This window comes from Pan paniscus, chromosome 1 (genome assembly GCF_029289425.2).
Source record: "Pan paniscus chromosome 1, NHGRI_mPanPan1-v2.0_pri, whole genome shotgun sequence".
Taxonomy (NCBI): domain Eukaryota; kingdom Metazoa; phylum Chordata; class Mammalia; order Primates; family Hominidae; genus Pan; species Pan paniscus.
In genome coordinates this window covers 44181835-44207195 of record NC_073249.2, presented here as the reverse complement: position 1 = coordinate 44207195, position 25361 = coordinate 44181835, and the positions used below count along the sequence as shown (strand labels likewise).

Sequence of the window (25361 nt, the reverse complement as noted above, 5' to 3'; positions counted from 1 at the left end):
GCAGAGTCAACTTAAGCTGATTATTTATTTTGTGACTATCTAGCCCCTTCTACCTCATCTTTATATTCATCAACTTATTTTTTTATTTATTTTTTATTTTTTAGACAGAGTTTCGCTCTTGTCCCCCAGGCTGAAGTGCAATGGCGTGATCTTGGCTCACCGAAACCTCTGCCTCCCAGGTTCAAGCGATTCTCCTGCCTCAGCCTCCCAAGTAGCTGGGATTACAGGCATGCGCCACCACGCCCAGCTAATTTTGTATTTTTAGTAGAGATGGGATTTCTCCATGTTGGTCAGGCTGGTCTCCAACTCCCAACCTAAGGTTATCCGCCCACCTCAGCCTCCCAAAGTGCTGGGATTACAGGCGTGAGCCACTGTGCCTGGCCTATATTCATCAACTTAACTGCAGTTTTACAGCTCACCAACATCTCCCACAGGCAGTGGTCATGTGACAGGAAAACAAAATAAAATTCAAACAAGATTCGCAAGAAGCTGAAAGGGAAATTCTTGCCTAATTTGAAGTGTGGACTTGTGCAGATTTTTCATGTGCTATCTATGACATGATGTCTTAAAAATCATTCTTTGTCTACCTGTTTGAGATAATTACTGGTGATGTGAACTGAGACATCCTGAGACTTCTCCAGGCTCTGCAGACATCGTTCCAGGGTTCCGACGAAGCTTTCCCTCAGGTAATCCACTGAGCTGATCAGCTTATTAGCCACTGCCTGATTAAGTCGGGAGATGATGAGTTCCTGGATCTGTCGGATGCAGCATTTGATTTCTCTGGTGCCTACTGGTTCTCCATTCTCAGGGACAATGACGTCTATGGAGGCAGAGAAATAAGCTGAATAGTTGTGAGGAAGAAGGGGCAGACACACTAAATAAAGTCATCTCCCAAATCAGAACCATGGAACTACCGTGATGATGATGGCTGCAAAAAGACATGATTCGTTGATGATGTCTAACTCTCACAATGATCAGGGGTCACATAACCCTCAACTACTAAAGGCAGCTAAGATCCTGAGAAGAAGCAATTAAGTCCAGGTGCAGTGATTCACGCCTGTAATTCCAGCACTTTGGGAGGCTGAGGCAGGAGGATTGCTTGAGCCCAGGAGTTCAAGATGAGCTTGGGTCACAGTGAGACCTCATCTCTACAAAAAGTAAAAAGATGAGGCAGGCGGGAGGATGGCTTGAACCTAGGAAGTAGAGGCTACAATGAGCGGTGATTGTGCCACTGCACTCCTGCCTGGGTGATGGGAGTGAGACCCCGTCTCAAAAAAAAAAATAAATAAGAAGCAATAAGTCTAGAATGAGACTGTTGATTTTGTTAGCTTTTTTTTTTTTTGAGACGGAGTCTCGCTCTGTCGCCCAGGCTGGAGTGGAGTGGTGCAATCTCGGCTCACTGCAAGCTCCGCCTCCCGGGTTCAAGCCATTCTCCTGCCTCAGCCTCCCGAGTAGCTGCGACTACAGGCACCCGCCACCACGCCTGGCTGATTTTTTGTATTTTTAGTAGAGATGGGGTTTCACCATGTTGGCCAGGATGGTCTCGATCTCCTGACCTCGTGATCTGCCCACCTCGGCTTCCCAAAGTTCTGGGATTACAGGTGTGAGCCACCGTGCCCGGCAATTTTGTTAGCTTTTATGTCACATTTATAGGAGGGGAGGAACAACATTTATGAAGTGCAAACTATTTGAAAGGCACTAAAATAAGGATTTTACACATGTAATCTAATTTCATCTTCACAATAACTTTGTTAGATGGGTATTATAGATCAGGAAACAGCCTCAAAGAGAGAACAAAGTAGACATGGGAAGGGAATAGTACAGTTAGGAAGTAATACAGCCAGCTTTTGAACCCAGTGCTCATTATTCCAAATCCTATGATCTTTGCAAAATTACACACCCTAGCATATTAATGAGAAAAACCCAAGAGTCAGGAATTGTATTCTATGTTTTGTTTTGTTTTGTTTTTTTTGAGACTGAGTTTAGCTCTATCGCCTAGGCTGGAGTGCAGTGGCACGATCTCGGCTCACTGCAACCTCCGCCTTCTGGGTTCAAGTGATCTTGTGCCGCAGCCTCCCAAGTACCTAGGATTACAGGCACCCACCACCACGCCAGACTAATTTTTGTATTTAGTAGAGATGGGGTTTCACCATGTTGGCCAGGCTGGTCTTGAACTCCTGACCTCAGGTGATCCGCTCACCTTGGCCTCCCAAAGTGCTGAGATTACAGGCATGAGCCATTGCCGCCGGCCAGGAATTTTATTCTAATCAATTACTAGATAAATAAAAAGTAAAACTCAATTGTCCCCACCATGCTACACTATCTCTTAGGATTAGAACATCTATTAATATTGTAAATCAGAGGACAGAAGAACTTGAGAGAAGTCAAACTACTTGCAAAAAGATGTGCTCCTGAAAAGGCACTCTCATGTCTACTGGTGGAAACTTAAATGGGTGCCACTTCTTCAGAGGAAATTTGGCAATATCTATTAAAATGTTCAACCAACCAAGAAAAATCTACATACCCTTTGATCTAACTATTTTGCTTCTAGGAATTCTTTTTCTTGAGATATACCCTTACAAGTCCCAAGGTGTATATGTACAATGATGATTAATGCAGTACATTTTGTATTAGCGAAAGAGAAAATAAAAAATAAACAAATAAGCCTGGCCAACATGGTGAAACCCTGTCTCTACTAAATACAGGTATGATGGTGTGATGGTGCACACCTTTAGACCCAGGTGTGATGGTGCACACCTTTAGACCCAGCTACTAGGGAGGCTGAGGTGGGAGGATTCCTTGAACCCAGGAGGCGGAGGTTGTAGTGAGACTAGACCAGGCCTCTGCACTCCAGCCTGGGCGACAGAACAAGATCCTGTCTCAAAAAAAAATAAATAAAAATAAAAAACAAAAACAAACAGCTTAAATGTCCACCAATGAGAGAATAGTTCAATAAATTCAGGCATATCCATTAGAAGAAGACAAATTTGTATGAATATTTATGGAATGCCCTCTAAGATACATATTAAATGAAAAAGACAAGTGCAGAAGAACATACGGAGAAGAACTGGGTGGCTGGGGGATGGTGTCTTTATAACTCTGAGTTAAGTACTATACATATAGGTTTTATCTTAAAAATAAATTTTATAAAGTGTGAATATCATGATACCTAGCACATATGCATTGTCTTTATTTAAAAACAAACAGTAATAGTAATCTGGCTCAACGCTGGGCACGATGGCTCATACCTGTAATCCTAGCACTTTCTGGGGGCTGAAACAGGAGGATCGCTACAGGCCTGGGCAACACAGCAAGACCTCGTCTTTACAAAAAAAAAAAAAATCTGGCTCCATAGAATATGTGCTAGCTTGCTTCTAAATCTTCTTATTGTTTCAAGGATACTCAGAAAGCACTTAGAACAAGGTAAGAACAATCGAATACTTTACTGTCTGCCCAACCTAGCTGTCCTGACCTCCATTCTGTGTAATATGATGCCGGCAGTGATGCTCTGGTGTCTTTAATCAAATATTGAGAAGACTTCCTAAGATTTCCACTGCAAGTAACACTTCTCAACAACTCCTCTCGCAGTGGGGAATTAACCAAAGAGGTATCTCTGTTCATCTTTAGAATGACTATAAGAAATCAGGCAACCTATGTTTGCTAAAGTCAACCATACTTCCTTTGTATTTATAAGTGTAACTTAAACTAGATACCATCATTCACGCACTCATTGATTCTCCAAAGACGTACTGTATACAAGAGTCTGTGTTATTTGCTGCAAGGAATATGATGATGAATAAGACCCAGATCCTACCCTCTTTCAACTCTAGGATTTTAGGAAGTAGTCCGCAGTACATAAATAACTATAATAAAAGATAGAAAGTGAAATATGCCAGAAATAAGTTACAGATGGAATGCTATGGGATTTCAAATGACTGCAATTGTTATTAGCTAAGAAAATTAAAGCAGAGCTAGGTGTGGTGGCTCATGCCTATAATCCCAGCACTTTTTAGGAGGCCGAGGTGGGAGGATTGCTTGAGACCAGGAGTTCAAGACCAGCTTGGCCAACATGGTGAAACCCCTGTCTCTAAAAAAAAATACAAAAAGTTAGCTGGTGTGGTGGCATGTGCCTGTAGTCCCAGGTGTGCAGGGGGCTGAGGCAGGAGGATTGCTTGAGCCCAGGAGATTGGGGCTGCAGTGAGCCATGACTGCACTACTGCACTCCAGTCTGGATGGCAGAGCAAGAACCTGTCCCAAAAATAAAAAAAGAAGGAGAAAATTAAAGAAGACTTCATGAAAAATGGCATTTGGGAGACAGGCCCTGATGGGTAGGTAGGATTTGGAAGTTCACAGACAAATCAAAGACATTCCAGGTTTAAGGCAGGGTGTTAGCAAAGAAAAAGTAAAGGGAGCGTATGGAGGACAGAAAGAAGTTAAGACCAACTGACATAGAAAATACAGGAAAGTGCATAGTGAGGAAATAAGACTGGAAAAGTTGGTAAGGGCTAGGCTTTGGGAGGTCTTTAATACTAGGTGTAGGAGTTAAACTTAGTCTGTAGAAGTAGGGAGCCAGTAAAGGTGAACTGGAGAAAGAAGTCAGGGAGATCAGTTAGATAACAATAGTTCAGTTAGACTTAAGACAGAATAGAAAAGCACAGATAGGTATCGAATATGTAAGAAGATTAATCGAGGCCAGGTGTGGTGGCTCACGCCACCCAGCACTTCGGGAGGCCGAGGCGGGTAGATTACGAGGTCAAGAACATCCTGGCCAACATGATGAAACCCCGTCTCTACTAAAATACAAAAAAAAATTTAGCCGGGAACGGTGGCACACGCCTGTAATCCCAGTTACTCGGGAGGCTGAGGCAGGGGAATTGCTTGAACCCAGGAGGCGGAGGTTGCAGTGAGTCGAGATCACGCCACTGCACTCCAGCCTGGGCGACAGAGCAAGACTTAATCTCAAAAAAAAGAAAGATTAATCAGTACTTGGCAACTGATTAGCCAAGGGAAGACCATTCAAGACCATGCTGAGGTTTTGAAGGTGGGTACCAGGAAGAAGGTGGCATCAGTAACTGGAAACAGATTAAGAAGCAGTAATGGATGGAAATTAAGAATATGGGCTCAGGAATCAGACTGTCTGGATTCAAATCCTGCCTCTAATATTTACTAGCTGTGTGACCCTGGGCAAATTACTTACTCTTTCTAAGCCTTAGTCCCTCATCTAGAAAAAGGAAATAAGCAGAATCTACCTAGGGAGGTTATTTTTTAAAAATACTGATGCTGGGTCCCATGTCAGAAATCGTGAATAAGTCTGCAGTCATCTTTAGTGGTCTTGAGCATCTGTATTTTCAGAAAGCCTCCCGAGGGATTAGGATACTCACAACTGAGACTCTAAAGGGTAACTTGCAAACCATGTCATTTTAATCTTGCATGGAGGTTTATACAGAAGTCAGTATACAAAATCAGCAGCATCTCAGACACCCAAAGACCTGACCAATCACTTTCACCCAATTTATTAGTAGCCATTTGTGAAGAATAGGACTGTCAAAAGGCTAAAAACACAACTTTGGGAAATCCTCCTGATGTGGGCTTCAGAAGCAGCCTGAAAGGAAATTAGACCATGAGACAAAAAGAACCAATAAAGAGGCATGAGCCATACTGCAGGAGCAAAGGTTAAAGCACAATTTACTAACATTCTCCAAGCAGCTCTTCTCCAGCTCCATTAGGGGTTGAGGGGGTACAGGCAGAAAGTGGAGATTACAGAGCTATTAGGATGAATTTACCAAAAGTTGAGCTAATGTTCTTGGGAAGGAATGAGGGTGGAATCTTCCACAATGATCTTTGACAGCAAGAGAGGCCACCTTGGCTAAATAGTGGGCTCCTGCTGGTAACAGTGGGGTGGATGAAGTTACCCTGAGATTCCTTTAACCTTAGGAATTAACGTTCTTAATTTCCGGCTAGAAAATGGTTAGAGACTCCTCCCGTGCCAGCACCCCAACAAGCTCTCTGGGACCTACCTTTAAACTCCATGTTAGTAGCATCATCCAGAAGTTCCTCCTTCATGGTATTAAGTGTCTCAACAATCATATCCTTCATTTCCTCCTGCTTTCGGTTGGCAATATTCATCAATGATTCATACAACTCATTCTCCTTTTTTCGAGTATATTCCAGACGTTTGGGAGTGATCTGCAGGTCCCGTTGCATGTCAAATGCCTGGTTAATAAAGATGTCAAGGCAGTGGCAGTGCACCAGGTTCAGGGCCTTGGCTGCATCCACCAGGCGAGTCTGTAACACCTGGTGAGAAAATGTGCTCAAGTGTCTCAGCTTTTCACTCTGTTCCACCAACATGCTCTGAGCTTTAGTATCCTGGCCAGGAGCCCCACAGTTCCAGTGACTGCTGCTCAGATAGCCCAGGTCAATTAGCTGGCGATAAAGCGGTGATCTTTCGCTCTCCATTCTCTTGGTTGAGGAGTCTATTATCTCCGAGCCCAGTTTCGGCACTTTGAAAAAGAATACAGGAAAGGAGAAATACTTTCGGATTTCCTGAAGCTCTTGCTCATCCCTCTCAGAGAGTTCATCTTTGTGGAGTGCATAGGTTATCACAGGCAAGAAATCATTCACCAAGTCACCCAGAACATCCACTGTGGGCCGGAGGCCTTGGCATGGTGCTACCACAACGTCCACTTCCTGGAAGGGGAAGGGGGTCATATATCAGCGCCTCAGGGTCAGAACCAATCCCTGTCTCCCCAAAGTCCCACACTGAGACCAAAATCCTGATCTACAATGGAACAATTGGACTTCGGTACCCCAGCCATTGATCCACCTCCTTCCTCGGTTACCAACACTCCCTGGTGCAGCCTATGAAGGCAGGCACTCATCTAGAGAGAGTGAAAAAACAAAGAAGTAGAAAGGATGGCAACCCCTTTAGCCATCAGATTAAAAAAAAATTTTGGTCTCTGCCTTCCTTTATTGCTTAGACATTCCCACTGATTCCCTCTGATGAAGAATTAAGACAAATAATGGAAGAAAAAGGAATTGTAATGGAAATTATCAGACTGGGACTGAGTCGACCTGGGGCACTCCTCCCCCTCTTGCTCTCCTCTGACACCTCCATCCCTGCCATTCTGACCTGGCTAACTCCTAAGCATCCTTTAAGTTTCAATGTATATGTTATGACATATCCTTATAGAGCCTTTCCTATCACACAGTCCCAACCAAGCACACTTTACTTCCCTCTTCTTAAGGTTCAACATATTTATAATCCACTTCTTTAAAACCTTTCTTTCCCCCATGGGTCTGTAAACTCTTTGAGGGCAGGGACTGGGTCTATTTTGCTTACTATTGTAGCTCCAGTGCCTAGCATGTGGTAAGTCCTAAATACTGTTGAATTAATCAATTAAGCAGGAAACGAAAAGCCAGGTTCACCAAACATTATTACTGTCCTGTTCTGAGTCTGTAGATATCCCAAAGTCTTAGCAACCTAAGTCTAAGAAATACCTTTAGGAATATGATCGATCACTTGGTATGGCAGAGACCAAGGTTTGCCTATCCAGTATCTAGTCTCCATGTTATAAGGGAAGGCAATGTCCTTTACAGATAGGGGTATCCAATAAGTGGGTGGGGTTTCCAGGAAAGCCCTTTAGGGTACAGGGGGTGGATTCTACCAGGAAATATGTCCTTTGGCCTTGTCCTTCTTCCTGCTTGGAGCACAGATATGACAGCTAGAACAGCAGCGATCACTCAGCAGCCCTAAGGCAAACCTGATGGTGGAAGCCAGCACTAAAGATGATGACACCAAAAGAAAGAGGGAGCTTAGGTCTCTGGTGATCACAGAACTGCCACGCCAGCTCTCAGTTACCTAGCTTCAGACTTCTTTCATGTAAGGAAAAAAAAAAAAAACCCAAAAACTCTATCTTTAAGTTCCTGAGTTTTGGTTTTTTTGTTTGTTTGTTTGTTTGTTTGATGATCTGTTACAACTGAACCTAATCCTAACTGAAATACCCAAGTTTGCTAAAGTGAGTTTCGAGAATGATCTTTAAGCTCGGCACAGTGGCTCACGCCTGTAATCCCACCCCTTGGGAGTCCAACGCAGGAGGATCGCTTGAGGTCAGGAGTTTGAGATCAGCCTGGCCAAGATGGCAAAACCCCATCTGTACTAAAAATACAAAAATTATCCGGGTGTGGTGGTGGGCGCCTGTAGCCCCAGCTACTCCAGAGACTGAGGCAGGAGAATGGCTTGAACCCAGGAGGCGGAGGTTGCAGTGAGCTGAGATCGCCCCACTGCACTCCAGCTTGGGCGACAAAGCAAGACTCTGTCTCAATTTAAAAAAAAAAAAAAAAAAAAAGATCTTTGAGGTTTGAGGTTTAGAAACAAACCTTCCACAGGTCCTTTGCCTAGTCTGCACTTTCCACTTTGTGTTCTACTTCTTTCCTGTGAAGGTTCCAAACACACAAGAGCATATGTCCATCTACTGCATTTCCATCCATTGCACAGGTTGTTCCTCTGTGTCTCTAACATTGTCTACTTTGCCTGGCATTCCAAGTGTAAACGGTTAACTAGGGACTCACACATATTAATATATTACCATTGTAGGTACACAGACTCCTGATGTCTTCAAGGGTCTGCAAACTCAGAATTAATCCTCCCCAGAATTCTAGCATATTTTAGAGTTATAAAAGAACTCAACACAAATATGCTCAAGTTTGTGTCCTTAACAGTTATCAGATGTTGAATATTTACTTTGTCTGAAGTCTAAAAGATACACAATTTTGTTTCTTTCAGATGATTATGCTGTTTTTATTTCTTACCCTATCTGAGCAGCAGGTTTATTGATTGATTGATTGAGATGCAGTCTCACTCTGTCACCCATGCTGGAGTGCAATGGCACAAGCTCGGCTCACTGCAACCTCTGCCTCCTGGGTTCAAGTGAATTCTCCTGCCTCAGCCTCCCGAGTAACTGGGATTACAGGCACGCACCACCACGCCCGGCTAATTTTTGTATTTTTAGTAGAGATGGGGTTTCACCACGTTGGCCGGGCTGGTCTTGAACTGCTGACCTCAAGTGATCCACCTGCCTCAGACTCCCAAAGTGCTGGGATTACAGGTGTGAGTCACCACACCCAGCATGAGCAGTAGGTATTTTTGATAAAAGTTTTTCTGTTTGTTTGTGGTTTTTTTTTTTTGAGACAAGGTCTTGTGCTGTTGCCCAGCCTGGAGTGCAGTGGTGCAATTAAGGTTCACTGTAGTCTCAACCTCCCAGGCTCAAGTGGTCCTCCCACCTCAGCCAGCCAAGTAGCTGATACTACAGGTGTTAGCCACTACGCCCAGCTAATTTTCATTCTTTTTTGGGTTTTTTTTTTTGGTAGAGATGGGGTTTTGCCATGTTGCCCAGGTTGGTCTTGAACTCCTGAGCTCAAGCGATCTGCGCCTCAGCCTCCCAAAGTGCTGAGATTACAGGTGTGAACCACTGTGCCCAGCCTTGTTTGAGTTTTTAAAATCTTTTTTATTTCCAACAAAGCACAAATATCTCACTTTCTTTTCTCACAAAGAACTATGCTATATTCTCAGATAGGTCACATAACTTTAATTTGCCTGGCCACTTTGAACTCCCTAAAGCTCAAAGTGCTTTTAGCATCTCACCATTTGTCATTTTAGCAAACACTACATAAGTCAATCTACCCTTTATCCAACCCCAAGCCAAGAAGAAATTTGCTGTTTCATCTGTGTCTCAAGTTGCATGGAATGTTTTCTGGTTGGAAGACTAGTCTGATGCTCATCTTGCTATTCAAAACAAACCCCCTTTCACTACCCTGAGTCACACATGCTACAGTATGAATCATTTCAGTCAGGCATATTCAAAAAGTTGGTAAGTAACAAATTTTAAGGTTTAAAATAGAACATACAACTGCATAAATGACAACATTATAATCAAATATAACAATGAGATAAAGACTAAAAGGAAAGGAAAACAGTTACATTAGGCTGGGTGTGGTGGCTCACACTTGTAATCCCAGCACTTTGGGAGGCTGGGGTGGGCAGATCGTTTGAGGTCAGGAGTTCAAGACCAGCCTGGCCAATATGGGGAGACCCTGTCTCTACTGAAAATACAAAAATTAGCCGGACATGCTGGTGCACACCTATAATTCCAGCTACTCAGGAGGCTGAGGCAGGAGAATTGCTTGAACCGAGGAGACGGAGGCTGCAGTGAACTGAGATCCATGCACTCCAACCTGGGTGACAGAATGAGACTGTCTCAAAAAAAACAAAAAAAAAAAAAAAAGAAAAGAAAACAGTTACATTAAAGTAAAGAATTATAGGTGGAAATATTTTTTATATTACAAAGCTGCCCTAAAGACATATTTTTTAAAAGATATAAATCAACCAATCAAATTTATGAAAGGAAAGCCTAAATATTCAAAACCAAAGTATTGTTTAGAAATTTCAGGAAGAATTTTGTTTGTTTTTTCTGATGGATTATCTTAAAATTCTAGAATAAATTTTCAGGTTTTCCTTAAAGGACCATTTTGTGTGCACAACAGAAACATCAGCCAAAGCTGCCAAGTCCATTTGTAAGACAAATACGGTTGTTTTTTTTTTGGGGGGGGGATGGAGTTTCGCTCTTGTCACCCAGGCTGGAGCGCAGTGGTGCGATCTTGGCTCACTGCAACCTCTGCCTCCTGGGTTCAAGTGATTCTCCTGCCTCAGCTTCCTGAGTAGCTGGGATTACAAGGCATGTGCCACCGTGCCCAGCTAATTTTTGTATTTTTTGGTAGAGATGGGTTTTGCCATGTTAGCAAGGCTGATCTTGAACTCCTAACCTCAGGTGATCTGCCTGCCCCAGCCTCCCAAAGTGCTGGGATTATAGGCGTGAGCCACCATGCCTGGCCCAATACTGTTTTTAAGAGACCAGTTGACTTTATTTGCTCATAGGTGTAAATTCATTATTAAAGAAATGAATTTTGGAAGTCAGGCACAGTGGCTCATGCCTGTAATCCCAGCACTCTGGGAGGTTGAGGTGGGCAGATTGCTTGAGGCCAGGAGTTCGGGACCAGCCTGGCCAACATGGCCAAAACCAGTCTCTATTAAAAATACAAAAATTAGGCTGGGCACAGTGGCTCACACCTGTAATCCCAGCACTTTGGGAGGCCGAGGCAGGTGAATCACGAAGTCAGGAGTTCAAGATCAGCTTGGCCAATATGGTGAAACCCCGTCTCTACTAAAAATACAAAAATTAGCCGGGTGTGGTGGCACAAGCCTATAGTCCCAGCTACTCAGGAGGCTGAGGCAGAAGAATCACTTGAACCCAGAAGGAGGAGGTTGCAGTGAGCCGAGATCATGCCATTGTACTCCAGAATGGGTGACAGAGTGAGACTCCATCTCAAAACAAAACAAAAAAAAATTAGCTGGGCATGGTGGCATATGCCTGTAGTCTCAGCTACTTGGGAGGCTGAGGAATGAGAATCACTTGAACCTGGGAGGTGGAGGTTGCAGTGAGCTGAGATCACACCACTGCACTCTAGCCTGGGCAACAGAGTGAGATACTGTCCAAAAAAAAAATTAATTAATTAATTAATTTAAAAAAAGGGATTTCAGGCTTTATTTTTAATTTCTTTTTTTTTTTTGAGACGGAGTTTCACTCTTGTTGCCCAGGCTGGAGTGCAATGGCACAATCTTGGCTCACTGCAACCTCCGCCTCCCAGGTTCAAGCGGTTCTCCTGCCTCAGCCTCTCGAGTAGCTGGGATTACAGGCATGCGCCACCACGCCGGGCTAATTTTTTCAGTAGAGATGGGATTTCTCCATGTTGGTCAGGCTGGTCTCAAACTCCCAACCTCAGGTGATCCACTCACCTTGGTCTCCCAAAGTGCAGGGATTACAGGCACCAGCCACCGTGCCCTGCCATGGATTTCGGGCTTTCTAATGGTAGAGTATGGCCTGATATATTGGCACCCACAAAGAAGCTGCCCTTTTTTTTTTTTTTTTTTTGAGACGGAGTCTCGCTCTGTTGCCCAGGCTGGAGTGCAGTGGCGCGATCTTGGCTCATGCAAGCTCCGCCTCCCAGGTTCACGCCATTCTCCTGCCTCAGCCTCCCATGTTGCTGGGACTACAGGCGCACGCCTGGCAATTTTTTTGTATTTTTAGTGGAGTCAGGGTTTCACCACGTTATCCAGGATGGTCTCGATCTCCTGACCTCGTGATCCGCCTGCCTCAGCCTCCCAAAGTGCTGGGATTACAGGCGTGAGCCACCGTGCCCAGCCAGAAGCTGCCTATTCCTAAATATACCTTGTACTAAACAAAAATGGATAGAAAACAGATATCATGCTCTGTCTTCTCCCTTCCCCAGTTAACCAACATGTGCAGTTGGTCTCACTGCTCTGAGTATCATGATTGTCAGAAGATAGGCAAAGAGCTGCTGGCAGAGACCCTGGCAGCAGTACGAATTAGGCTGGAATGTGATATGCGATTCTGCAATACTCAGTGAAGGGATGACTCATGCTTGACGGTTATAAACAAAAAAGGACGCCAACACTGTTTCCTGGAGACAGGGAGTGAAAAAAAAAAAATTAATATAAAGAGGATGAGCCAGAGCTGTTATGGGCCTTAGCATGGCCACCTGAGAGGGAAGTCTGACCTCAGACTGTTTCATGGATGGCTATATACCTTCTTAGCACCTAGAACAGTGCCTGGCACTTAGTAAGCATCCAATAAATAAACATAGAATGAATTAATGAAGAAATGATGCTCAAAGCCACTTTCAATCGGCATATGTAAACTCTTCTATCTTTCAACTCCCATCCCACACATTTTATCCCACACATTTATCTGAAATTGCATTTGCCTCTACTCCAAGAATAAAGCAATGAGTAAGCATTTTGCTCCTAACTCAATCAAGTAAAAAGAATCTCAAGGAATCATGACAGTAACCCATAATTCCTATATTGAGTCACAGTGAATTCCTAAAGAGATTTCTCTTGTAGAATGCATTCTGCATAAATCTGTGGAGTTTACAGAAGTTGATCTGTTACCACCCATTTTCTTGGCATGATTAAGAAATGCAATAGAGGCCGGGTGCAGTGATTCACGCCTGTAATCCCAGCATTTAGGGAGGCCGAGACAGGCGGATCACCTGAGGTTGGGAGTTCAAGACCAGCCTGATCAACATGGAGAAACCCCATCTCTGCTGAAAACACAAAATTAGCCGGGGTGGTGGCGTATGCCTGTAATCCCAGCTACTCGGGAGGCTGAGGCAGGAGAATTGCTTGAACCCAGGAGGCGGAGGTTGCGGTGAGCCGAGATCATGCCATAGCACTCCAGCCTGGGCAACAAGAGTGAAACTCCCTCTTAAAAAAAAAAAAGAAATGCAATAGAAAGGAGCTTGCTACTCTACAAACACCAGAATATACTTCTTTGGTTTTGTTTTGGGTATAAAGTGTAAAATGACAGTATTTTATTTATTTTTAAATTTTTTGTAGAGACAAAGTCTCACTAAGTTGCCCAGGCTGGTCTTAAAACTCCTGAGCTCAAGCGATCCTCCTGCCTCTGCCTCCCAAAGTGCTAGGATTATAGGCATGTGCCACTGTGCCCAGCCAGTGACGCTATTTTAAATGCCAAGAGGTAATCACTCAATCACTGACGAAGGCTGACCCCTTCCTAAGAATACTGACTCTTATAGGTAAAGAATCCTTACTCTGTAGCTCATGGCACATTACTAAAACTCTATTATAACAAAGGATGATTATACTAACTGATAATTCAAACAGAAAACAGTGGCCTGACACAGTGTCTCACGCCTGTAATCCCAGCACTTTGGAAGGCTGAGGCTGGAAGATCCCCTTGAGCCCAGGAGTTCGAGACCAGCCTGGGCAATATGGCGAGACTCCATCTCTACAAAAAATAAAATAAATTAGCCGGGTATGGTGACATCCACCTATAGTCCCAGCTACTCAGGAGGCTGAGGCAGGAAGATCCCTTGAGCCTAGGAAGTTGAGGTTACAGTGAGCCGTGATCACGTCACTGCACTCTAGCCTGAACAACAGAGTGAGACCCTATTTCTAAAATATAAACAAACATACAAACAAAAAGCCAGAAAACAGTTATGTACGCAGGCTAAAGTTGGTAGGTAGCAGATGTCTTTGCTTTCTCTAGAGTTCTGAAGCCTCAGGTTCACACACAACTATATATTAGTAATCGTCCTGCCCTTGGACAGCCTTGACCTCTATCCTTGTCCCCATATTCTAGCTACTTTACTTCCAATTCTCCTCTCGTGACATTCTCATGGGGCATTTGAAAGGTTTCTCCTGTTTGTTTTCACACAGGGCTGATTCTTTTTCATTTCTAAATAGTTCCCTGAACCATCACTCTTAAATATTAATTACATATTAAGTAAAATACCTCCCTATTTTTGTTATTGTATAGAAAATACCTTGACTTGGCTGGGTGTGGTGGCTCATGCCTGTAATCCCAGCACTTTGGGAGGCCAAGGCGGGTGAATCACTTAAGGTCAGGAGTTTGAGACCAGCCTGGCCAACATACTGAAACCTTATCTCTACTAAAAATACAAAAATTAGCCAGGCATGGTGGCAGGCACTTGTAATCCCAGTTACTCAGGAGGCTGAGGCAGGAGAATCGCTTGAACCCAGGAGGCGGAGGTTGCAGTGAGCCAAGATCGTGCCACTGCACTCCAGCCTGGGCGACAGAGCGAGACTTCATCTCAAAAAAAAAAAAAAAGAAAAAGAAAATACCTTGACTCTTGTTGGTACATATACTTTCCAAGGGGGACCTGCAACCAAACAGGCTATAACATGTTTCTAGGTTATAATATGCCTCAAAGAAACTGGGATCAATGTGAAGGCAAACCAGAGTTTTATCCCAGTAGTCAACATTGAATGGATACGAGCTCATCTCTCTACCTAGTAAAAGCGTCAGTGTGTAACTCAGGCCAGATATAAGACTTAGAAAAAACAGAATCACAGTCATAGCCCTCAGTAGCCATAGAAAGCATGAGACCATCATGCTAAAAGTAGAAGAATATTTATAATCCCAAACACCCCAAAGGAAAGGCTTTAGCTCTGATTCTCAACTCATAAGCATGAAGACTTTAAGGATCTCAACTCTCTTCTATCTCAAATGACAATGGATTAGGTAACCGACAAGTTGATAAGAATATATTGAATGGTCTCTATGCATTCTACCTAATGGACAGTCAAACACCCAGGTATCTACTGATGCAGATAACAGTAGAAATCTGAATTTTATTCTCTTGCCACTTACTAGATTGAGAGAGAGAGACAAAATATTTTGTCTAGAATGGAGAAGAGGGAAATAGAAAGGAGGGAAAACTTTACCTTTCAACTTTTATATACTTCTGTATTATTAACCTTTTATAACAGCTTTCTCCTTTCATTTTATTACAAAAATAAGCCATAATGAATTATGAAGAACGTTCTCTCTAATAAGAGTAGAAGAATAACTATAAGTAAGTTGGAACAAGAAGCCTTAAGTTTTGAGAGGAGTTCCAATGTGGATGATTGTCAGGGAAAGGATGGGTGACTGAGAGAGCAGGAAATCTTCTCAAGGACACTGATTTATTCAAAAGCAGGAGGAAATGGGCTTACTATGTGCCAGACACTGTGATAGGTGCTTTCAACACATTCTCTCACTTTAGCCTCATACCAATTCTAAAAGATAGGAATTATAGGCCGGGCACACTGACTCATGTTTGTAATCCCAGCACTTTGGGAGGCTGACGCAGGCAGACTGCTTCAGCCTAGAAGACCAGCCTGGGCAACATGGCAAAACCCCATTTCTACAAAAAAATACAAATATTAGCCAGGCATAGTAGCATGCACCTGTAGTCCCAGGCACTCAGGGGCTGAGGTGAGAGGATCACTTGAGCCTGGGAGGTTGAGGCTGCAGTGAGCCAAGATCTTGCTACCGCACTCCAGCCTGGGCGACAAAGTGAGACACTGTCTCAAAAAAAAAAAAAAAAAAAAGACAGGAATTATAGCCCCATCTTACAAATGAGAGAACAAAGTGACACAGCTAAGTGACAAAACCAGGATATAAATCCAGGTCCATGTAGCTACAAAGACAATGTTTAAACAGTCATTGAAGGCCCACTGTGTGTCAAGCACTGTCTGATTTGGTGTTTGGGAAGTTATGAAAGTAGAATAAAAGATAGACTAGATGCGGCCGGGCGTGGTGGCTCATGCCTGTACTCCCAGCACTTTGGGAGGCCGATGTGGGTGGATCTTGAGGTCAGGAGATCACGAGCATCCTGGCTAACGCGGTTAAATCCCATCTCTACTAAAAATACAAAAAAATTAGCCGGGCGTGGTGGTGGGCACCTGTAGTCCCAGCTATTTGGGAGGCTGAGGCAGGAGAATGGTGTGAACCCGGGAGGCAGAGCTTGCAGTGAGCCGAGATCGCGCCACTGCACTCCAGCCTGGGCGACAGAGTGAGAGTCCGTCTCAAAAAAAAAAAAAAGATAGACTAGATGCTTTCAGGGGTCCTAACAATTCTAGCTAGGGTTCTGTATTAAGAAGTATATGCTGGTTACAAAGTAAAGGCTTTGTTATCAAACAAGATAATATCCTCTATGGATTGGCTGAGACATCACAATAGCAGTCAAAAAGAAAATATTGTTAATAGTCCTAACAACAGTTTCTGCCCGTTGACAATACTTTTCAATCTCTGAGTCTCTGAATTAGGGAAGATTCCCTACCCCATCCATCCTCTACTCAGAAGGAAACAAACAAATATCTGAGATAGTAAAAACAGAAAGGAAGCCATTTGGTGCAGGAAAGAGGTAGAATCCTAGCAAAGGCAGAAGACAAAAGAAGAAGATTAAGACTGTGACTGCTGTCAGATTTTTGCCTCAAGAGCTAACCCTGGAAGGCCAGAGATGAATCACTGACAGTGAATTGAGAAAATACAGCCTCAGCTTCAGGATGTTATTTTGTTTTGTTTTTTTTTCACTTTAAGTTCTGGGATACATGTGGGGAACGTGCAGGTTTGTTACATAGGTATGGTTTGCTGCACCTATCAACCCGTCATCTAGGTTTCAAGCTCCACCTGAATTAGGTATTTGTCCTAATACTCTCCCTCCCCTTTCCCCCCAGGCCCCGACAGGCCCCCGTGTGTGATGCTCCCCTCCTTGTGTCCATGTGTTCTCATTGTTCAACTCCCACTTATGAGTGAGAACATGCAGTGTTTGGTTTTCTGTTCCTGTGTTAGTTTGCTAAGAATGATGGCTTCCAGCTTCATCCATGTCCCTGCAAAGGACATGAACTCATTCTTTTTTATGGCCACACAGGATGTTTTTATTTAGTTAGTTATTTTTTGAGACAGAGACCCAGGCTGGAATGCAATGGCGTGGTCTCAGCTTACCGCAACCTCCACTTCCCAGGCTCAAGTGGTCTTCCTGCCTCAGCCTCCCGAGTAGCTGGGACTACAGGCATGTGCTACCACACCCAGCTAATTTTTGTATTTTTTATAGAAAGAGGTTTTGCCTTGTTGCCCAGGCTGGTCTCAAACTCCTGAACTCAAGCGCTCTGCCTGCCTCGGCCTCCCAAAGTGCTGGCATTACAGGCGTGAGCCACTGTGCCCAGCCAGGCTGTTCTTTCAAGAGATATCAAGGTTACTATAGTGAGCATAGGGATTAAAAAAAATTATTGCCTCTGAATCACACATATCCTTCATAGGTATATTAGCCTATAACAGGAACTCCCAGGTTTTTTGGTAAAGAGCAATGTATGCAGGATGGTTAGATTTTACTATGTATGCTAGTGCATGCTAGGGTAAAGGTGAGAGAGATATTAAAAACAAAATAGGATTACTGCCATAAAGAATTTATAATTTAGCATTTACCTGAACTTTCCACATCCTTTTTAAATATATCACTTCAGTTTCCTTTTTTTGCCACATAAAATAAGAGTTTTTAAAATTTTAATTATACCTCTAGAATATCATTTCTTGTTTCTCTGTCCTGTACATATAAATGATCCTTGTTTCTTTTCCCTTGGAGTTGACCATTTTTTGGCCCAATTCCATAGACTCCCTCCTCCAACAGTATCTTCTTGCCCTGAGGATCTCACTCAGCAGTCTTTCCTACCTTTTACCTATCAACTTTTATCTTTTAACCTAGATATACTCAAGAGACAATATGGTATCTAACTAAAGGTAAGTAATATATAACAAATGTTGGGTTTGTTTTTTTTGAGACAGAGTTTCACTCTTGTTGCCCAGGCTGGAGTGCAGTGGCATGATCTCGGCTCACTGCAACCTCTGCCTCCCTGGTTCAAGTGATTCTCCTGCCTCAGCCTCCTGAGTAGCTGGGATTACAGGTGCCTGCCACCATGCCCAGCTAATTTTTGTATTTTTAATAGTGACAGGGTTTTACCATGTTGGCCAGGCTGGTCTCAAACTTCTGACCTCAGGCGATCCGCCCACCTCAGCCTCCCAAAGTGCTGGGACCACAGATGTGAGCCACAGATGTTGGGGTTTGTGTGTGTGTGTGTGTGTGTGTGGCGGGGCGGGGGTGTGGTTTTTTTTGAGATAGGGTCTCACTCTGTCACCCAAGATGCAATGCAGCCTCGACCTCCTGGGCTCAAGTGATCCTCCTGCCTCTGCCTCCTATGTAGCTTGGACAGGTGTACACCTCCACACCTGGCTAATTTTTTGTAGAGACGAGGTCTCACTTTGTTGCCCAGTCTGGTCTTGAAATGCCAATACCTAGACAAGAATTGAGAGAAGCCAGTTTTCTAGCAACAAACAGTGTTTAGTAAATTTGGGGTTAAAATTTTATGTAAACTTGTCATTTTAAGATCCTTTATAATGCTTATGAGTTGTAAAAGCATTAATTACTGAAAAATTTAAAATACCAATACCTGTTTATTAAAAACAGGTTAGCAAAACAGACGAACAAACAAACAAAAACAATTAGTGGCCAGGCGTGGTGGCTCATCCCTGTAATCCCAGCACTTTGGGAGGCCGAGGCAGGCGGATTGCTTGAGCTCAAGTGTTCGGGACCAGCCTGGTCAACACGGTGAAACCCTGTCTCTACAAAAAACACAAAAATTAGTCAGGCATGGTGACGCACGCCTGTAGTCCCAGCTACTTGGGAGGAGGCAGGACAATCACTTGAGCCAGAGGTTGCAGTGAGCCAAGGTCGTACCACTGTACCCCCAGCCTGGACAACAGAGTGAGACCCTGTCTCAAAAATTAAAAAGCCAAAACAAACCAAAACAAAAAAACAGATTAGCTATTAGTTGAGGACTATAAAGATAAAACTTTACTACTCCCATTGGTTAGAGTTAAAAACGGTTAAAAAAAAAAAAAAAAAAAAAGGCCAGGCGCTGTGGGCTGTGGCTCACGCCTGTAATCCCGGCACTTTGGGAGGCCGAGGTGGGCGGATCACCTGAGGTCAGGAGTTCGAGACCAGCCTGGCCAACATGGCGAAACCCCATCTCTACCAAAAGTACAAAAATTAGCCAGGCATGGTGGCAGGCACCTGTGATCCCAGCTACTCGGGAGGCTGAGGCAGGAGAATCGCTTGAACCTGGGAGGCAGAGGTTGCAGTGAGCCGAGATCGCGCCATTGCATTCCAGCCCGGGTGACAAGAGTAAGACTCTGTCTCAAAAAAAAAAAAAAGTTCCCCGAAGTAAACCCCAACAGATAACACCATGAGCCAAAAACCAAGTCAGTATGTGGAAGCCCAAAGGGCCAAAAGCACCTGGTGGGGATAAACAGGCTACTGATCAGAGCAGATCAACTGAAGCTATGTAACTGCCACAGTAAATGAAACGCCACCTCCAGGCTGCAGGAATCCCATCTTAGGCTGAGCAAGTTTAATCACTTCTGCTGCTGCTTCTTCCTTTTCTTATAGGTGTTCACAGGAAGAAAAAAAAAAAAAAAAAACCACACACACACACACACAGAGATATATGAGATTGAGCAACTCTAAGGCAGACAACTGTTCCATCAGATTTGTAAGAAGAAAGAAAAAGAAAAGGAGGTGTCAGATATACATGCTTGAAGGAAAGGCAGGAGGGTGGGGAAGGGGGAGTACTTTTGTATACAAAGACACAACTAGTGAATATGGTGAATGGTGAAATGTGCTGCCAATTGGAAAGTGACTATATTTGAACACTAAATGAGGTTTCAGATACTAATGGCTTGACGGTCTTCCTCTATTCTTGAATTATGAACTGAGAATCTCAGGGGATCCAGAATTAAAAAGGTGGAATACCAAGCAGTGTGGGTCCATGTGAGTTGGCCTATTCTGGAACAAACTGAAAATGGCTAATTTATGAGGACTTTAAAATAACGTATTAGAAGAATGACCATTGTATAAGAGGGCAGGGGAAATTCTGCTTTGATAATTTGACAGTTCAAAATGAACATTGCATTTCCCCTAATTCAATCTTGATTTCCTTTAGCTAAATGTTTCCTTTCTTTACTATCCTCTTCACAAATCAGATGGAAGGGCTGTTTAGAGCTAACTCACTGGTCCTAAAAATAACTGGAGCTAAACAAAAAGCTCATTCTTGCTGGCATGAACAGTCTTCCAGGTAGCTGCTGTACAATGCCCCCAGCAGTAAGCTGAGCATTGCTGATGTATCTAACAGAGACAGGAGCCGGGCTGCAGTGAGAGGGCAGTGCTTGGATTCCACAAAGGTTGCAAGACCCTCTGAGACTCAACATCAAAGGGTTCTAAACTTAGAACTACAGGGATCTGGTATGAGGCCTACATCAAAACCACTGGAGAATAAAGCAGATCTTGAGAAACACTGGCCAAGGAAGCCTCACAAACCACATGAAACAACATGAGAGGCTAGAGAATTCCTCAAGAAAAGAGAAGAGAGAATATATTTTTTTAACTATGCTGAGAGAAAGCTGATTTGGTAACTCAACATCCCATCCAAGTAGTCTCCTCAGTTGTTTCCTCTGTCTGCATGCTTAGCACACACCAGGAGCAGGCCCTGGGAGCTCTCAGTGGGAAGACACATGCTCAGATACGTGCTTGGGGGGATGGCTCATACTTTCCTTTTTGTGACTTTCTTATATCACCTCAATTTATGGAACAAAAGTAAATGAGCATTAGAAATTAAAAAAAAAATTTAGGGCCAGGCATAGTGGCTCACGCCTGTAATCCCAGCACTTTGGGAGGGTGAGGGGGGCGGATCACTTGAGGTCAGTAGTTCCAGACCAGCTGGCCAACATAGTGAAACTCCATCTCTACTAAAAATATAAAAATTAGTCGAGTGTGGTGGCAGGCGCCTATAATCCCAGCTACTTGGGAGGCTAAGGAAAGAGAATCGCTTGAACCCGGGAGGCAGAGGCTGCAGTGAGTCAAAATCACTCCACTGCACTCCAGCCTAGGCAACAGAGTGAGACTCCATCTCAAAAACACAAACAAACAAAAAAGCCCACAAAGTAATGAAGAGAAAGATCTTTAAAAAAATTTTTTTGAGACAGGGTCTCATTCTATTGCCCAAGTGTTGTACAGTGCTACGATCACAGCTGACCACTGCCTCCACTGGTTGAAGGATCACTTGATCCCCCAACCCCAGCCTTTCAAGTGGCTCAGACCACAGGTGTGTACACAGGATCTCACTAGGTTGCCCAGGCTGGTGTTGAATGTTTGGGCTCAAGCTATCCTCCTCCCTCAGTCTCCCAAAGTGTTGGGATTACAGGCACAAGTCACTGTGCTCAGACAAGCATTAGAAATTTAAACCAATAAAATGAAGGGACCGGGTATGGTGGCTCATGCCTGTAATCCCAGCACTTTGCAAGGTTGAGAGGCGGGAGGATCACTTATGGTCAGGAGGTTGAGACCAGCCTGGCCAACATGGCGAAACCCCATCTCTACTAAAAATACAAAAATTAGCTGGGCGTGGTGGCACACACCTGTAATCCCAGCTACTTGGGAGGCTGAGGCAGTAGAATTGCTTGAATCTGGAAGGCGGAGGTTGCAGTGAGCCAAGACTGCGCTACTGTACTCCAGCCTGGGCCACAGAGCAAGACTCTCTCTCAAAAATAAAAAAATAAATAATAATAATAGTAATTTAAAAAAATAAAATGAAGGGACTAAGAGAAAAAAGTCAAATGATTTGCCTCTCCTGCAGATGGCTTTGTCACATTCCAGGATTGTTATTAAAGGCAAGAATGGGGAAAATCACCACCTGACTCACAGCAGTCATTTCTGCTATTTAACAGTATTATTATTTTTTTTTTTAGAGACAGGGTCTCACTATGTTGCCCAGGCTGGATACAACTTCTTAGGTTCAAGCAATCCTCATGCCTCAGTCTCCCCAGTAGCTGGGACTACAAGTGTGTGCCACTGAGCCCAACAGTGTTTTTTAAGCTACAGGTTATAATCTATCAGGTCATAGCATCAACTTAGTGGGTTGCTACTAACATTTTCAAAAAATGAAGTCGAGAGAAGAAATTATCAGTATGTATTGCAGAAAGCAAAAGTAATATTTCATGAAACTTATATTTCAAATGTATATGTGTATATATGTACTGGGTCCTGAAAGAAAATGTATGTCTTACAGTGAATTAAAATATAAAAAAGTAGCCAGGCGTGGTGGCTCACGCCTGTAATCCCAGCACTTTGGGAGGTCGAGGTGGGTGGATCACTGAGGTAAGGAGTTCTAGGCCACCCTGGCAAACATGGTGAAACCCTGTCTCTACTAAAATTACAAAAATTAGCCAGGTGTGATGGTGGGTGCCTGTAGTCCCAGCTACTCTGTAGGCTCAGGCAGGAGAACCACTTGAACCCAGGAAGCAGAGATTGCAGTGAACGGAGATTGCACCATTGCACTCCTGCCTGGGCAACAGAGAGAGACTCCATCTCAAAAAAGAAAAAAAGAAAAGAAAAAAATATATATATAAGTTTGAAAACCATTTAGCTATTGGAAGCTTGAAGGGACTAGACCAAGACTGTATACTACAGAGAGACTGTGTATGGATGGATAAAATACTTGTGAATTGTGAAGAAGTTCATGGGTCAACTGAACATGCCACAGTTAATATACAAAGATTACTGCCAGAGTTACTATCAGAGCTATTCAAAAACCCTCACATTATCCTGGAGCTAGGAAATGTGAACTCTCAGTTTGAAAACACAGGAAACCACCACTGAAACTGAGCTGAGAGAGAATGGGGGCTTGTTACATAGCCCCCTGTGGCATTTATCAAGATGAAAGAAATATGGACTGTGGAAGGAAATGAGATGACAATTTTTACTTCTAGAGTGTCACAGGCCATGGCCACAACCAAAGGACTCATTCATTGACTGAGAAACTAAGCTTCTTAGAAGTGGGGTAGATGAAGTGGTTATAAGAAAGAAGGAAAGAAGAAACCACTCTTTCAGGTCCTGCCAAACTAGCCCATCCTTCCTGGCACAGTTAACCAAGAGTAAAACTCTGAGTATGGCTGAATTATTTTATCCCTACCCACTCCTGACCCTGCCATAGTCACATCCCCATTTGGTCTAATTAAATAGCCTGGTCCTAACTATCCAGTAGGAAAGGAAACGCAGACCAAGACAGAAGTATTTCCTAAGTGATAATGTATAAAGTCTTAGACAATATGATATCTTACGAGATGGCACAGATCTGTGCTCTCTTTGGGAGTTTATGAGAGAAACTAAGATACTCTTCAAATAACAGGATCTCCGCGTCTCCTTACATTGAGCCAGACCTGTCCTCACATTCCCATGTTCCTTATAAAGTAGGAGAAACGATCTATCCTCTGTACTACTTAGTAAATTAATGGTTAGATCTAAGGAAGAACCCACAAAATTCTTCACTTGGTCTCAATTCCAATAAGAACAATACTCATCCATCATCTATCATTCCTTTTAGAAAGAGGTAACTAGAGACAATTCAAGCAATATCTTCCTGTTAAGAAATGAGAAAGGATTTCTAACTTTGATTACAATTATTCTGTAAAAGCATGCTAAGATACAAGTATCACATATTCCTTTCATTTCAGAAACAGAGATAAGGAAGTGAGGAGACAAGCAAACTACTCAGGGCCTTGCAGCATGGTAAGGAGAGGCAGGAATGGGTATTGCTACAGCCTTGTTTGTTTTTCAACTTCCCAGATTATGTTCCTCTGACTCCACTAGCCACTGCTGCTCAGAGTTCAGACTATATATCATCGAATTACTTTTTTAGAAAGTCAAAATAAAAGGAAAGCTGGTATATATGTATACAATTGGTATAGAAGTATGAGATTGGTACCTGTAAGAGAGCATGGTGCATCGTTACCTCCAGTTCCGCTAAAACATGAGCAGCATCCTCATTGTTCTCTTGGACCTCCAGATCCTCCTCAGGGATGGTCTCCCAGTTGCCCTGATGAGCAACCAGCGTGTGCACTAGTTCATACTGTCCAGGGAGTGCCAGGCTGACCCGAGTCTGAGTCCCATAGGTGAAGCGGAGGCGCCGAAGCTTACAGCTCTCCTCACTGCCCAGCTTGGTGGTGGGAAGCACCTGCACCCCCAACAGCAGATTCAACAGCTGGCACTTGACGTTACAATCCTGGCCGAGGATCAGTATGCAAGGGAGGCAGTCCACAATCTGCTGGAGGTACTTCTCTTCCTTAGGTGGGAAGGAAATGCAGCTCAGTTGGCCTGGTTGGGGAAGGGGAGAGTGGAGGAAGAGAAAGGAGTAGAGAGAGAGGAGTGAGGAAGGGGAGAGAGAGAGACTCACACAGAAATCCCATGAGGATGACAAGGTCCTAGAGGAGAAATTTCTAGGAACCTTGGTTGAAGGACATATCAGGGAAAAAACCCCAGTGAGAAAAGGCTCTTCACATATCAAACAGAATTCCTTTCCCCAGCTCACCCCCTAGGAACAAACTGTTATTTCTACCCAGAAATGTGGGAGTGACCTGATCTTCCCGCCCCGCTCCTTTTTCATTCAGTGGAGGGACAGCCTAAGGAGTTTATAAGGACTCCATCACAAACACCAAGATTATTAAAATAACAAAGCCAGAAAAAAACTACACTAGTTGGGATGTGAGCCCAAGGAGAAACATAACTGAATGTGTCAAAATTAAACCCTTCCTTCTGACAGAAGACCTAATACTTGAACACAGATTACAGTCATGTGTTGCTTAACAACAGGCATACATTCTGGGAAATGCATCATCAGGCAATTTTGTCATTGTGTAAACATCAGAGTGTACTTACACAAACTTAGGTGGTATGGGTATAGCCTACTACACACCTAGGCTATAGGGTGTAGCCTATTGCTCCTAGGCTACAAACTTGTACAGCATGTTACTGTACTGAATACTATAGACAGCTGTAACACAGTGGTAAGTATTTGTGTATCTAAACATATCTAA

General features: G+C 43.5%; 1 protein-coding gene across 2 annotated transcripts in view; it reads right to left on the bottom strand.

Annotated features, from left to right (window-relative positions):
* The window catches only part of DSTYK (dual serine/threonine and tyrosine protein kinase), a 71904-nt gene that overhangs the window by 20624 nt on the left and 25919 nt on the right, over positions 1–25361 (bottom strand). The window contains exons 2-4 of one of the 2 annotated variants that reach the window (XM_034944927.3): positions 24281–24642; positions 6018–6687; positions 588–820 (exon numbers count right to left, since the gene is read on the bottom strand). In XM_034944927.3, coding sequence (XP_034800818.3) covers positions 588–820; positions 6018–6687; positions 24281–24642 — 1265 coding nt within the window. Of the gene's footprint in view, positions 1–587; positions 821–6017; positions 6688–24253; positions 24643–25361 lie in introns of both variants that reach the window. The other variant, XM_003822955.7, reaches the window with a different exon arrangement.